Source organism: Musa acuminata, chromosome BXJ2-3 (genome assembly GCF_036884655.1).
Source record: "Musa acuminata AAA Group cultivar baxijiao chromosome BXJ2-3, Cavendish_Baxijiao_AAA, whole genome shotgun sequence".
In the NCBI taxonomy this organism is placed as follows: Eukaryota; Viridiplantae; Streptophyta; class Magnoliopsida; order Zingiberales; family Musaceae; genus Musa; species Musa acuminata.
Window position 1 is genome coordinate 38,884,914 of NC_088340.1, and position 14,387 is coordinate 38,899,300.

Sequence of the window (14,387 nt, forward strand, 5' to 3'; positions counted from 1 at the left end):
ATGTGGATGCTCCATACAGTTTGTGCAAAATATATGTTGTTAGGGGTGGGCAAGGCAGGATTAGTGGGAAAGAAATTGAAAGTTTCATGAAGGATTTGATTCGGCAGTGCTTATAATTTACAAATTACATGTTGTTTTTGAGAAATATTGATTTGTAATTTCAATCGTGAAAAGTGAAAGCATAAGGTTTTTGGGTTAGTCTTGCTCCTTTCACCATCTCTTGCCAATATGACAGCCTTGTAGTTGTAGGGGATATCACATGATACTGGAGCTACCCATCCGCAGCCCTATCTGCTTAAGCTCTGTTGCTTCATTTCTTTTTATTCCTATGTACCTAGCAATTATATACATCAATTTTGTATCTTTTGTTAACAGTGGCTGGTACAAGTATGATTTACTTTATTACTTTTAATTGATAAAGGATTTTTTTTAATGTTTTTACAGGCAAGAATAGGTAGAAGATGATTTGGAAGAGAGTATTTTTCTACACTGTTGAACTACCAATGGCAGCTACTAATGTCATGAAATAATGCGAGGTGTATTTTTCTATCTTAGAGCTTTCTTTCCAAAATCACAAATAGGTGTTTGTTCTTGCTATGCTTTTCATACATTTAATACGGTTACAACTTTGACTGTGGCGGTTCTCATGTTTGTTAGGCTGCTGACTCCAAGAGTGCACTCAATATACGTTGTTATTTGGTGAACAAAAATAAGTTGGTAAATTACCATTCATGCTTGGTTCTTTTATTCTTATGATTATGATTATTTTTTTTACTTTTCAAACATTGCATTGTGCATGCTATTAAATAGGTGGGAATTTTCACATATTATAATTATGATCCAAACAAATCTCTCTTTTTCGCAGTTGGTAGGTGGAATCACGAAAGTCTAGCAAACTTGGTTCCTACCCGCTGCTGAGCAGGTAACACTTGAACTCTTCCTCTGACCCAAGTGCTGCTAATTTACCTTGAAACCCAATTAAGTCTATTTCACCTTATTAGATAGATGAGGTCTTAAATCCAAGACCATGGTTATGAAATGTGATTCAGGATGCTGATGTGGCTGCCTCTCCCCTTTTTTCTTTTTTTTTCTAAAACATGTAGATAAAGCACGATTACTTTCGGTCAATGGAACAACTAAAATATAACACCCTTATTGGCATACTAATTTCGTTTGCTTGTTGGCCGACAAAACATAACCACGGAACCAGGTAGTGGAACCAGGCTGTGCTCACGATAAGGTGATGCCACAATACGAAGAATTGTCGCCGCGGGAGACGTGCTGTGCCGTGTTGGAGTGCGCCACCGCGTGCAACTTCTGCACTTGATATATGTGGACGACTTCGAGCTCGGAACCTGTGATGCACAGCCAACCAGCATCAGCATGTCCGTGTCATGGACTCGATCGGGGTGCAATCCCTTTTCTTTGACTCGTAGAACTGGGCGTGTGCATACTTTTCTCTCTCGCTCTGCAGTGTCTTAAATCTGGGGCGACTGACTCCTACATCATTAATCTGAGGTTGAGGTTTTAGATTAGGATGCCAATGTCTTATATTTTTCGACGGTTTGTTTGTACCTGCAAAAGAAACGTGTCTCTTAAGATGCAGACAGAGACACGAATAGAATCACCGACTCACCTAATCTGAACAGAGGCTCTCTCTCTACTCTTTTGCTTCGGCTATCGTGTCGTGTGGGGCGGATGGCATCTCCTTCTACTCTTCTTTGACGCTGATGATCTACTCTCGAGGAGCAGGAGAGTCGCACCGGTTCACACTACATGAGTCGAGGCCACCAAACTCGGTGATGCCATGCCATGCCATCAGCAATAGACATCCGATGCTTCCGCGAACCTGCGTCTCCCTCCACTTTCATATGGTCTAATCAAACTCCCACGTGGTTCCATCCTAGGCGTCCTCGCCGTGAAATCGACGGCCAACGTCGCACCATGGTCAGCCTTCGTCACCCGAACGACCTTTGCTTACATGTACATATATACACACGGGGCCAACCGTGTGCTCTCTCCCCTCTTCTCTTCTCTCTCACACCACCTCGATGGCAGTGAGCGACACCGCCTCCAAACCCACAGAGTGGGTGCCGTTCGACCGGCGGAGCGTCGGGCAGCCGCCGCCCCTCGCCCCAGCCGTTTTCGGCCCTTCGTCGGAATCGATTGTGGTCACGGCCGCGTCAAGCCCCACAGCCAGTGGTGGCACGCCGCGACCTGAGACCGAGAGCCGAGTGGTGAGGCCGGCCCGGCGGCGGACGAGGGCCTCCCGGAGAGCCCCGGTCACCTTGCTTATCACCGACACCTCCAATTTCCGGGCCATGGTGCAGCAGTTCACCGGGTTCCCGTCTGGGCCGTACTCTTCCAGCTACCGTCCCGGTTTCGGCCTCGACTTCAGTGACCCGCAGACGACCGTGGCGCCGCCGGGGCACCTCCTTCAGCCTACATACCTCGAGCACCAGTACGAACCTCATCAACATCACCATCATCGTCGTCATCCTCAGCAGTATCAGTACACCCAGACGCCGTTTAGGCTCGACAGGAGCAACGGCAGCAGCCTGCAGCATGACGCGTTTCTTCGTCAGAGCCTCCACAACTATGCCAGTGGTTTGGAGATGGATGACGTCTTCTTGCTCGGCGGCATGCCAAGCCAAATGACGGTCAGGCCGGCCTCCACTGACAGCAGGATTGATGGATACCTCCACGAGAAGAATTTGGAATAAAGAGATAGGATAGCGATGGAGGAGCGAGAGAGAGCAAAGTATTCACGCATGTAAATATGTAACACGTTTCTTTCTCCTGTAGTAACATGGAATCTTTTCGGAAGAGTGTCGAGAGAAAAGTATTGTTTGAACCATCATCAAATCAGAACCTAATCGAAACTATCGGTTCCGAAATGGGATCCGAGTCGATTCCAGTCCCAAAAACTCGAAATCGAAATCATCAATTCCGAAACCAGCGTCATGCGTAGGTGGAGTTAGGCTCGGAAGTCAACTACCCATTTCTGCTCTCTCACGTCTGTGTTGATGAGCCTATTGATGCACAGAAACCCGTCGATCCCAACCCACGGAGTTGCGCGTGTGCGCATTTGTTGATAGCTCAGTTTCTTGCGTGTTTGGGTTGTGAAACGCCTTCTGATTTGACTTTGGTTGCTTCTTACCTCAACTTTGGTGTCTTCTTGCAGGTGAACTGTTGGAGGAGTCGAATGACGTGGGAAGGCAATCACGCATTGGTTCTTTGGTCCACTGGGTTTTTACGCAATATATTAGGCATAGAGGTAGAGATGTCTCGAAGGATTGGTCGATTCAAACTCAGCCTGCATCTGATACCCATCAAATCTATCACTCTCAATCAAATAAATGCAATGACTTTCTCTCTCTAGATTGTCAAATAAGTTGAAACTCTTGCGCGTATAAATTGTATCATTGACAGACAGTCGGTGTAAAAATGGGTAAATCTGACATAAAAGATGGCTTTCGTTCATAATATTCAATATTGATTAGCTTTCAAATATCATGTCAGGAGGAGAGTATATTTCAACGCTGATCTCAATCAAAGAGTTGAAACCTGATTCTCCTGACAGCTGTTCCATTCGAAGCAAAAGATAAGCTAAAAGAAGTGATCCTGAATCGTTCATTCTAGTCAGCAATGACGTCAATCGATTCAATGATGGGTCATAATAATCACCTTTGTTCATTATGTGGTGTTTAGGTTAAAATGAAGAAGATAGAAAATCATCGTACATTTATCTGGATAAAAATTGAAAATAGATTATTATAGATTATTCATTCCTTATAATAGATAAAACATAGATGAAAAATTATTAGAGATAATTAGATGTTATGTCCCAACAGAATATTTTTCCTTTGTTCTATGAAATATGTTAAATATTTTATATTTTTAGGACCATGAATAAAAGTTTATTTTTAACAAAACCAAAAAGAGATGTTTACTTTTTGATCACTCATGTTTACACTCATCTATTTCAGGTTAGTAACTTGGGTGTCAAAGGGACCGAGTTAGAAAACCTCTTTTAATCCCAATTTTCATACAGGTGATATCATAGAAGCTCAATGTTTTTACCTTATAGACATCTTGGGCAATTCTATGCACATGGGTTCAAACCACGTCAAGCTGGCCACGATGTCAATGACATATTCTTGTAATATTTTTTGTGCTAAAAGGAGGGCCCGATATCGTAGGAATGCCTGCCCATTGACCCTTTTAATGGATGCTCGAGCGAAGAGGCTTTACCCCTGATCCACAATACTTCAACTCAAAGGAATAGTAATTACCTTTTCTACATATGGGTGCATCCATCTTTTCATAAACGTTGATGTAATACCGATATTTATTCAAGGACCTAAGTCTCTCACCCTCAGGGATGATCCTAAACCACTTACTAATCTATATCGACATGATATTAAACCTCACTCAGCAAGTGCAAATGCTAATAAGCATGATACAGTTCATTACTCAGCTTTTACTATAGTTAGCCCAATAAATAGTACCACCAGCACAACTATCACTGATATTGACACCCATCAAAGTTCACCCCAATGTGATGTCAACATCCCAAGAATGCTTGAGACATGTTGAACCATCGATCGAGGGAGCACTTTGATCCCCAACCATAAAATTTAGCAAACTGCACTACCACTCAGTCTTGCTTGAATTCGAGGCCTAATTAGCGGATTTGACGAGGAATTTCTTGTTGATCCAACTATAATAGATGGACTAACATTTGGAGGAGATGTGACGAGAGCTCCAATAGTCAAAGAGGGATGCCTTAGTCGACCCCATATCGGGTTGATCACCGTTAACCTAAAAAATCCAAGAGAAACCAATTCTAGCAAACTTCTATCACCCATCCTTTAAGGTGTTCGATAGTAGTGTTGACTTATTGGAGCATATTGTAGCTTTCCATGCCTAAATATCATTATATGGCACTTTGAACACCCTAACGTGTCACACCTTTTTGACCACATTAAGAGGCATAACATGAGAATGATACGCTTGCTTGAAGTCATTTTTCACTATTTCTTTTGCCTAACTTGTGAGCGAGTCTGAACTTTACTTCCTCATGAACGTATACTTGTGACCTTCAGTGGCAACACTCATCGGACTCAAGTAGGGGAATGAAGAAAATATTCATAACTTCATTGCTCGGTTCACAAGCTAGATTCGAGGTATGGTAGATATCCATTTGTCACTCATAATATAAACTTTCATGATGAGACTCAAGCTCTCTCGTCTCATTTGATCATTGATAGAGAGATCACCAACATGGTACCCAATACACTTCAAATGATAAATCAGTATATTATCATCAAGGTAATGGACTTGGGCAAACATGATGAGTTGCACAAAGGACCAAGCCGACCCTCCTAAATATTATAACTAAAGTTTTTCTATAGATAAAAGAGAAGACATTCTTGAAAAATCCTTACCCGATGAAGATCTCATTTGTGAAATTATATAGGTCTAAGTACTACCAGTTCTATCGGGATTATTATCATGACACAAAAGATTTTTGTGACCAAAAAGAGTAGATTAAGGATCTCATATATTAGGGACATCTTGAGTGGTTTGTTTGAAAGCATTGGAAACCCTCACCCTGACCTTAGGGGTCGATGGAAAGTCAAATTGATATCATCATTAGTGAATCTGCCTTACAAGAGAGGTGACATAGGATAACTCTTTAGATTATAAGACTTATGCCTTAGCTATCATTGAAAAGCACTAGAGGATGGAGGACGATTCAAAGATAACCTTCAAGAAGAAAAAGGTAGAGTATCTTGACCCAAATCATAGTGACGCATTGGTGGTTTCTATGAGGATGATTAATGCTCAAATAAAGAGGGTCATGATTGACACAGGTAACTCTACTAATATCCTCTACTTTGATGCTTTTCAAAAACTCAAGCTATCAATTAGCTACCTTGCCCTATGACTTTTCTACGGACGAGGGAGTTTGCTAATGACTTTGTCTTATCTCTTGGGATTATAAACCTACACATCATATTTAGAGACAAGCCTTGCTCCAAAACAAAACTGACTAAGTTCATAGTGGTAGAGACCCCCCTCAACATATTATATAAATGTAGACTGACCCACATTGAATAGGTTGAGAGCGATGATGTCGACTTATCACATAGTGATAAAGTTCATAACAAGGGCCAACATTAGAGTGTTGACAAGCAACATAAAAGAGTTATGCTAGTGCTACCTGATGACAGTCTCTATATCGAAGAAGGACTAACTCAAGACATCACCTTTGGACCCTCGAGACTTCACCAAGTTTATCTTATGTCCTAAGCTAGTGGAATAACTTATTGAAGCACCCCTAGACAAGGCCTAACCTGATCAAACTGTCAAGGTCAAGGCAACACTTCTCGAAGAGATACAGGTGTAACTCATTAACTTTCTTTAGGAGAATGCCAAGGTTATCTTGCCACCCAAGATAGGTTTTTCAACACCTCGGGTTCAGAATTTTGATAAGAAAATCTCCGAAAGACTTGGGGTCAAACTTGACGTAATTAGCAAGGTAATAAAAGAAGCACACCTAAAGGCATAAAGATTCAAAAAAGCAATAACCAAGTTTTACAACCAAGGTGTTCACCCTTGGAGAGTTGGATTGTGGAATTTGGAAAGCTAATGTTTGTAACTTGACTAGATCTTGGGGTAAACTAATGCTAAACTGGGAAGGTCATATTAAGTTATCGAGACTATCTGAGATGAAACCTTTCATCATAGGATAATAAAAGAGGTGATGTTGCTGACGTCATGGTATATTACAAACTTGAGGAATCTTTACTCTTAAGGCATCCCTCGGGATCAAGTTGGGATAACTTGGGGTAACTATGCATTAAACATCAAGCATTAGTCTACTGTCTTTAGCACTAGTTGTAAAAAAAAATAAAAATAAATAATGTGTAGGTGTTGTAAATTAAAGAAAAAAATTATTATTAAAAAGACTACACCAACTCCATCAAGCTTTTACATCCAAAATGAGATTTTAACCTAACATGATAGAAATTGGTTGGATGAATGAGCTTGAGAAAATAACAAGAAAAAGACATAAAGAATAAGTTAGGTAGGTAGAGTTGACGACAGAGTAAAGACCAACGCATTATAAAATAAAAGACTATGTATTTGGGCGAGATGATGAGCAAGGATCATCGTTAAAAGGCACTTCGATAGCCATCAGAACATTCTGATCTTTAGGGTACTTCGTGAATAAATCTTCCTCGATCTCCACCTTGGGGTATCTCACCTTGAAACGAGCTAAGGCAATATAATACCCATACTAGTACGAGATGACCCTTGACCTCTCCAAGCCCTTCCTAAACCCAATGGAAGCCTTGTAGTTGATGATTGCCTCCTTTGATACCTTGGTAACATGCTTCTCTTAGCCTCTAGCACCTCATTCAGAATTTTAACCCACTTAGTTATACTCGTAACCTACTTGTTGGCTACGACAACTTGCTCAACAAGCTTAGAGTTATAGGTTCTTATCGAATACAGCTCTCGGAGAAGTCATAGTAGCTCATCATCTATGTTATGGTTGTTGCTCCGAACCACCTTTAATTGTTCAGTATAATCAATAAGATGTTGCTCAAGCTCTTCTAACTGCCTCACCAGCATGGCTCCTTGAGCCCGTACCTCAATAATAAGCACTAGGTCTTCTCTCTCTCTCTTCAACACCTCCACCTCCTCGTGGAGATTGTTTATGATACGGGATTGCTAATGAACGATAGGGTTGACATCCTGTATATGGTCGAGAAAGATTGTGATATAATGGTGATACTAAAAATCAAAGACAAAGGGGCTAGTAACAATACAACAACAAGATATTAAATAAGTTAGCCGTTACTTAACTTACCATCAATTCATTACAATTGCCCACATTAAGCAAAACGTATGAGGGAGAATGATAAATTTACTTTGCTATCCCAAAGCACATGGACCATCAATAGTATTACTCTATGACTCGTGCATTGCCCCATATTTTATGCCCTTATTGTAGACCCTCCCATCTTAACAGTAGCAGCACGTTTAGAATCGAGTTTGATAGGTCGACTATTTTCAATGCTTCGAAAGTTTGGGACTTACCTTTGCATTGGTCAAACATTGACCTTTATCTCTCTCATCTTCTTCTCGAGGAGGATCTTGAACTTTAAGGGCCCTTTCAAAATGCTACTGTCGCGAAGGTAGGAGGCACTTCATTCATTTTCTCTATGAAAATCCACTCAGCCTCGGGTTCCTCGACCCACTAAGTATAAGACACTTTCTTTATAGTGTTCTTTTTTATCCTCAATCGACAAATAGTAGAAGAATGATTGGATTGAGTCAGGGTTAATGCCTGGGGTGATGGCTCGAGAATGGATGGGGGAAGAGTGAAAAATGTCACTGTTTTACTGAAAGAGGAACCAACTCCCCTTCTCCTCAAAGTTTGAAGATCCATATATACAAGAGATTAAAGTTATGAAGCTACACTGGTTAACTTTTTAAAGTGTAAAAAGAAGTGAGAAGGGGAGGGGGTGGTGGGTGTTCAGATTACACCCTAAGGAGTCGAGCTGAGGCTCGTGTCAATCGGTTAGTCCTCATTCATTTTCTTGGTAGCTTAGAAGAATGTCTCTTAACCAAGGTACTTGATTCGTCTTCTCATCCGATAGGAAAGGAAATGTGTTATCTATGAAATATATGGATCAAGTGAGACTAAACTCTGATCTTAACCTATACCAATGAAGAAGAAGCACTCCTTCCAACTATTATTATTAAAAGAGACACCACTAACCCTCAAGCCTCCTAAATAGCTAGATAGTAGTTGTTTTTTTTATCTTACATAGTTGAAAGTAAGTGGCAAAGAGTTTACGAGTTGGGATAATACCGACGTGGCAGTATTCCTCAATGAACGGTATCAAGTAGCACCATAAGTTAAGCGCCACTTATGAGGGTGATATCATCTACCATTGAATGCAAGATACAATCATCGGGTGAAGGAAAAAAGTAAAGTCATACCTCTACGACATTAGAAGATAATGAAAAAAACCTAAACATATGATCATATGAACGATGACCAGGCCGAGGGACTTGCAGTTCGAACTTGATCAGGATAGAATACTTGATCCATAAGTAGTCTAGGAGTTGTGTAATTATCATTAAGTCTGTATTATACATGTTTTTTTTTAACTCTAAATCTCAAAGAACCTTAAGGTTCAAGAGGACCAACTCTCCTAACGAAGGGGAGGTCAAAACTTCCTCTACCCGTGGGTTGTCCAAGAATGGAGCACCAACCTTCTTGGTCATTCGACAACTATGAGATTGAGAGGAACTTGTGTGAGAAAGGAAAGACATCTTAACTTACAATGGTGGAAGAATAAGGTGTGAGAGAGCCAATGTACTTAGGAGAATGAGATACCTAAAAACCGACCTTCATTCAAGAATAGGACCATGGATTAACTCATCTTGTAGAAGAAAACTAAGGCTAAGAAGAAAAAGCTCTTATGGGAGACCACGAAAGCTCAAATAAGAGAATGAGCCTTACCCCCATGACTACATGGGATTTATAGGGGGGGGATCAATCTCACCTCTCCTATATTAAATACAAGTATCACTTCAAGTTGAATCCGAAGAGACACTAATTGATAAAGGGGTACATCGAAAAGTATAAAATTGATTGATGTGTGAAGACCACCCTAGAAAGCACAAAAGTGATGGATGTGTAAAGGCCATCTTGACTCACATAAGAAGAAACTTATTACGATAAGAGGCACAAAACAAAATATGCCCGAGACACGAGTTAGAAAAACCCAACCTACATAAGAAAAAACTTGTCGCGACGAGAGGCACAAGACTAAATTTGCTCGATGTGCGTGAGTCGAAAAAACATAACCCACATAAGAAGAAACTCGCCACGGTAGGAAGTATAAGATAAAATATGTCTGATGCACATCAGTCAAGAAAATCTGACCCACATAAGAAGAAACCTACCATAGCGGCGACGGAGGAACAAGACAAAATGTGGCTAATGCATGAAAGTCAGGAAAACCTGACCTGTATAAGAAAAAATCCATCATGATGAGAGACATAAGATAAAATATACTCAAGATACATGATTCGAGAAAACCAGACCCGCGTAAGAAGAAACTCATCACGATGGGAGGCATAAGTGAAAATATGTTTAAGACGTATGAGTCGAAAAAATTCAACCAGCGTAAGAAGAAATCCACTACGCTGGAAGACATAAGGCAAAATGGGTCCAAGATGCAAGAGTTGGGAAAACCCAACTCATGTAAGAGGAAACCCGCTATGACGAGAGACATAAGGTAAAATATGTTTGGAGTGTATGAGTCAAAAAAAAATATGACTCACATAAAAGAAAATCTATCACGGTGGGAAACATAAGACAAAATATGCTTGAGATATGTGTATAAAAAAAAATTGACTTATATAATGAGAAATCTGTCATAAGGTATAAGATTAAATGTACTCAGGATTAGTGAATAAAAAAAAAGAAACTCATGACAAAACTGAGTATGTCTAGGGCCTGTGAATAAAAAAAAATATAATATGAAAAGTCTTTTGCGAAAGTATGAAAAATCCAATGGTATTCATAATTTTTTCTTCTCATGAAAAGGCCAACAAGATTTGTAATGGTTTCCTGTGTGAACGAGCGGACGACTACTGTTGCGTTGCGAGAGTGGTGCCATCCACCGGAGAGCCACTTGATGGCAGCCGTATATAAAGGTGCGAGGATGACCACTTCGGTCGTTGTAAATAGGAATATCCGTGAGAAGATAGATTCGACAGTTTGCAGGCCAGCTTGTCCTCTGTCCCCATTCTTTATATCGCCTGATCCGATAGCCCCATGTGACCATTTCAGCTTATCATTCAGTGGACCAAAGATTGTGCTTTGTTTCGTGAAGTTCCATTCTTATCACTGTGGAGACGTTACGGAGACATTCAATGATCATCCACAAGGTCAGACGGAGAACGATCACAAAGCGTTCGACAGAAGGATTGCAGCTTAATTTCCATTCATAGCACTGTAAGACATGCTCTCGTACAGTGTAGCCGTACCGTGGCCTGACAATTGAGGTACGCGAGGTCAAGCTTGGAGAGCTTCACAGATCACTCATGGTGCTGTGGGTCGCATGATTGTTCTACCACCACCTTCAGGAAAAGTTGGGGTTGTCGTGGGCCAGGAGAGGATTCCCAAGTCAAATCTCTTTCTCTGTTGTCAACACCAAGGACAAGTCTGCATGTGCCACAAAGGCTCAACTGGATCAGCATCAATCCAAGACTCTTGTATCGACCCTCCCAATACCCTCTTCTCATGGATCACATCTTATATGGACATATAGAGTAAAGTAATGAATGAATCTGCACAAGGAAACCTCCACAGTCCGCAACTATGACAACCGTATCGGTATCTATCTACAGTTCTCAGTCGTCTCCATTCACCCACGTCACCTTCCTGTGAAGTCCTTAGCGACGAAGAACTAACTAAGGAGACAGAATTCCCAAGCAACCGGCACTTCATCCTGTAGATACAGCTTCGACTCCCACCACGAATGGACTCGGTGGACACCAGTGCCTTCCTCATCCATAGCGCCAGCCACTGTTTCTGTGTTAATGTGCTTTGTCTGAGGTCGGGGTGGTGGAGAAAGCTGCGTCAAAGACGTAACATATCAGCGGAACAATTGGCCCCTCCATTCGTGCAAGATTAGGGATCCACTGTAGGCTTTGGACTAGTCTATTTTTACTACTGTTTTAGAGGAACCAAGCGCAGTGAACTGGTGCATATGCTGCACACATCATCATCGTTCCGAAAAGCTTCAGTGGTGTCAAAAGGATTTCGTTCTCTCTTTGCTGCACCTTTGGACACCCTCTTGAAGCTCTCTTTACTCGAGAGCTAAGTTAGAATAGTTTGTCTGTTACCAGTATTTACTGCAGAAGTTGGATCTTCATTCAAGATGGTGTGCAAGAGATCATAGTATTATTACCCTTTCGATTACCATGTTTCTCGGCAAAGTTCACCTTCAAACACACATTCATTTCATCACCGATGTCCATTACGTTTGCTTGCATTCGTCGTTTCTTATGACCTGTTTTCAGCACCAAATCTAATGTACCTGAAACTTCAGCAGGTAAATTGACGCAAGATGAGCACATGCTGTAATTAAGCTACAGTATCTTGCATTGCTGCCTATTAAGATTTATGACTCCTAATAAAAATATTCATAAAAATATCAGAGCAGACCATATGACTCAAATAGCACAAGCTACTACTACATACTAATCAACAAAGATGGTAACTCGTTGAATCCCACTCATTCCAGGGGAGGACCAGAAAACATGCCATGTTAAATGCTGTACAAACTGAGATCTTACTAATTATTTATTCTTTGGTGACACCCAACAGTCTCTTCCATAGTAGAATGACAAGCTTTTGTTGTTGCCTGCTAATGGACATATCTCCTCCTTTGTTTATTAAGTCTATGTAGTATGACAACATTCTGTCAACACTAACATGACAAAAAGCCTCCCTCCTGCATACAACAAGAGTCCTCTCTCTCTCTCTCTCAGCAACAAAAGACTCTTACCACGTCTTTTTGGTCTCATCAAGCGCTTAATATGAGTCCATCGATCGTTCCCGTGCCCACACGTACTACTCCACCCTCTATTTAAGGGCTTCCCCACGCACTGACACCCTACAGAAGCAGCGACTTCGTACTCGGTGCCGTGAAAGCCATGAAGCCTCTGCTTCTCCTCTTCTCCTTCCTCCTACTCCTCCCCCTCCCAGCGCTCGGTGACTGCGGCTGCACTCGGGACGCCGAGAGCCACAGCACGACCAAGGCGTCTCATCTAAAGTTGGTAGCCATCGCTTCCATCTTAACTGCGGGCGCCGTCGGAGTTCTCATTCCCATCCTGGGGAGGGCGGTTTCCGCTCTGCGACCTGAGAACGACATGTTCTTTGTGATCAAGGCCTTTGCGGCCGGAGTCATACTTGCGACGGGGCTAATACACATCCTCCCCGCCGCATTCCAGAGCTTGACGTCGCCGTGCCTCGACGAGCACCCGTGGCAGGATTTCCCGGTCACGGGGTTCGTGGTCATGTCGTCGGCACTGGGGACGATGATGATCGACTCCTTCGCCACCAGCTACTATAAGAGGTCTCACTTCAGCAAGGCAAGACCGGTCGAGGAGGATGACGAGGCCGGGCAGGGGTCCTCGGGAGACCATGCTCACGTCGACACCCACCGTTCCCACGGACACGCGCATGCCTCCGCAGCAGCGGCGACGGAGCCGCCTCCTGAGAGGATTCGACAGCAAGTCATCTCCCAAGTAAGCATCGTGTGCAGTGTGCTCCATTTACTTTTCTCCTTCTTGAAGAACAAAGGCTGCGAAATTACAGATAAAACTATGATTCATCAATTTGTGGAGGACAAAAGAAAGATGAAAGAAACGATCTCTGCTTTTCCTCTGTTTTGGATGTTATAGTAAGTACCTCTCATGATGTATGCAGGTTCTGGAGCTGGGAATTCTGGTCCATTCGGTGATCATTGGGATTTCCTTGGGTGCCTCTCAAAGTCCCTCCACCATAAGGCCATTGGTGGGAGCCTTGAGCTTCCATCAGTTCTTTGAAGGGATAGGGCTCGGTGGATGCATAGTTCAGGTACATGTCCTGTCTTCTAATGACTCTGGGAACGTGTCATCGTATGTTTCCACCTACATTTCCTGTGGCGCCGCAGGCAAACTTTAGAGCCAAGTCGAGCATGATGATGGCGGTCTTCTTCTCCCTCACGGCTCCCATCGGCATCGCGGTGGGCACCGCGATATCCTTCGTCTACGACGAGACGAGTTCCACGGCGCTCATCGTCGAGGGCGTCTTCAACGCTGCCTCTGCGGGTATCCTCGTTTACATGTCTCTTGTCGATCTGCTGGCGGCGGACTTCACGAACCCCCGGATGCAGAGCAATGGCAGGCTTCAGCTGGGAGCACACCTTGCTCTTCTTGTAGGTGCAGGTTTGATGTCCCTCCTCGCCAAATGGGCGTAGAATCTTCAGGAAGATCACCGGGGCGGCAAACGAAAGATCAGATTTGATGGTTGCATGGCACTAGCGTGGAACTGTTTGTTATCTCAATAGATTTGTCATAATATGTTGTTCTTGGTATATTTCAAGTAACAAAAACCTAAATTAGCTGATATATATATATATATATATATATATATATATAATATGGGCCTCCGATTAGAATAGGCCCAACCCATTTAATGATAGAGCGCACATGGCGGTGGAGGGCGGAGGAGCAGAGGAGATCTACGCCCGCGGCGCTAAACCCCAACTCCATCCTCCTCCCGTTCCGGCTGCATCTCG

The 14,387-nt window shown here is 42.5% G+C and overlaps 2 protein-coding genes across 2 annotated transcripts; both read left to right on the forward strand.

Annotated features, from left to right (window-relative positions):
• Positions 1–2,000: 2,000 nt before the first annotated feature.
• On the forward strand, positions 2,001–2,826 carry LOC103979003 (uncharacterized). The gene has a single exon (XM_009394989.3). The coding sequence runs from the start codon at positions 2,052–2,054 to the stop codon at positions 2,721–2,723; it is 672 nt and encodes a 223-aa protein (XP_009393264.1). The 5' UTR covers positions 2,001–2,051; the 3' UTR covers positions 2,724–2,826.
• Positions 2,827–12,711: 9,885 nt separating this feature from the next.
• Positions 12,712–14,183, forward strand: LOC135608133 (zinc transporter 4-like). The gene is made up of 3 exons (XM_065100649.1): positions 12,712–13,353; positions 13,535–13,684; positions 13,761–14,183. The coding sequence occupies exons 1-3, from the start codon at positions 12,760–12,762 to the stop codon at positions 14,064–14,066; spliced, it is 1,050 nt and encodes a 349-aa protein (XP_064956721.1). The 5' UTR covers positions 12,712–12,759; the 3' UTR covers positions 14,067–14,183.
• Positions 14,184–14,387: the final 204 nt, after the last annotated feature.

Excerpts from the sequence above, each read along its gene's own strand:
- LOC135608133 (XM_065100649.1), top strand. The coding sequence starts at position 12,760 with ATGAAGCCTCTGCTTCTCCTCTTCTCCTTCCTCCTACTCCTCCCCCTC. Across the intron at positions 13,354-13,534 it reads GACAGCAAGTCATCTCCCAA|GTTCTGGAGCTGGGAATTCT; the intron begins GTAAGCATCGTG and ends TGATGTATGCAG. Across the intron at positions 13,685-13,760 it reads TCGGTGGATGCATAGTTCAG|GCAAACTTTAGAGCCAAGTC; the intron begins GTACATGTCCTG and ends GTGGCGCCGCAG.
- LOC103979003 (XM_009394989.3), top strand. The coding sequence starts at position 2,052 with ATGGCAGTGAGCGACACCGCCTCCAAACCCACAGAGTGGGTGCCGTTC.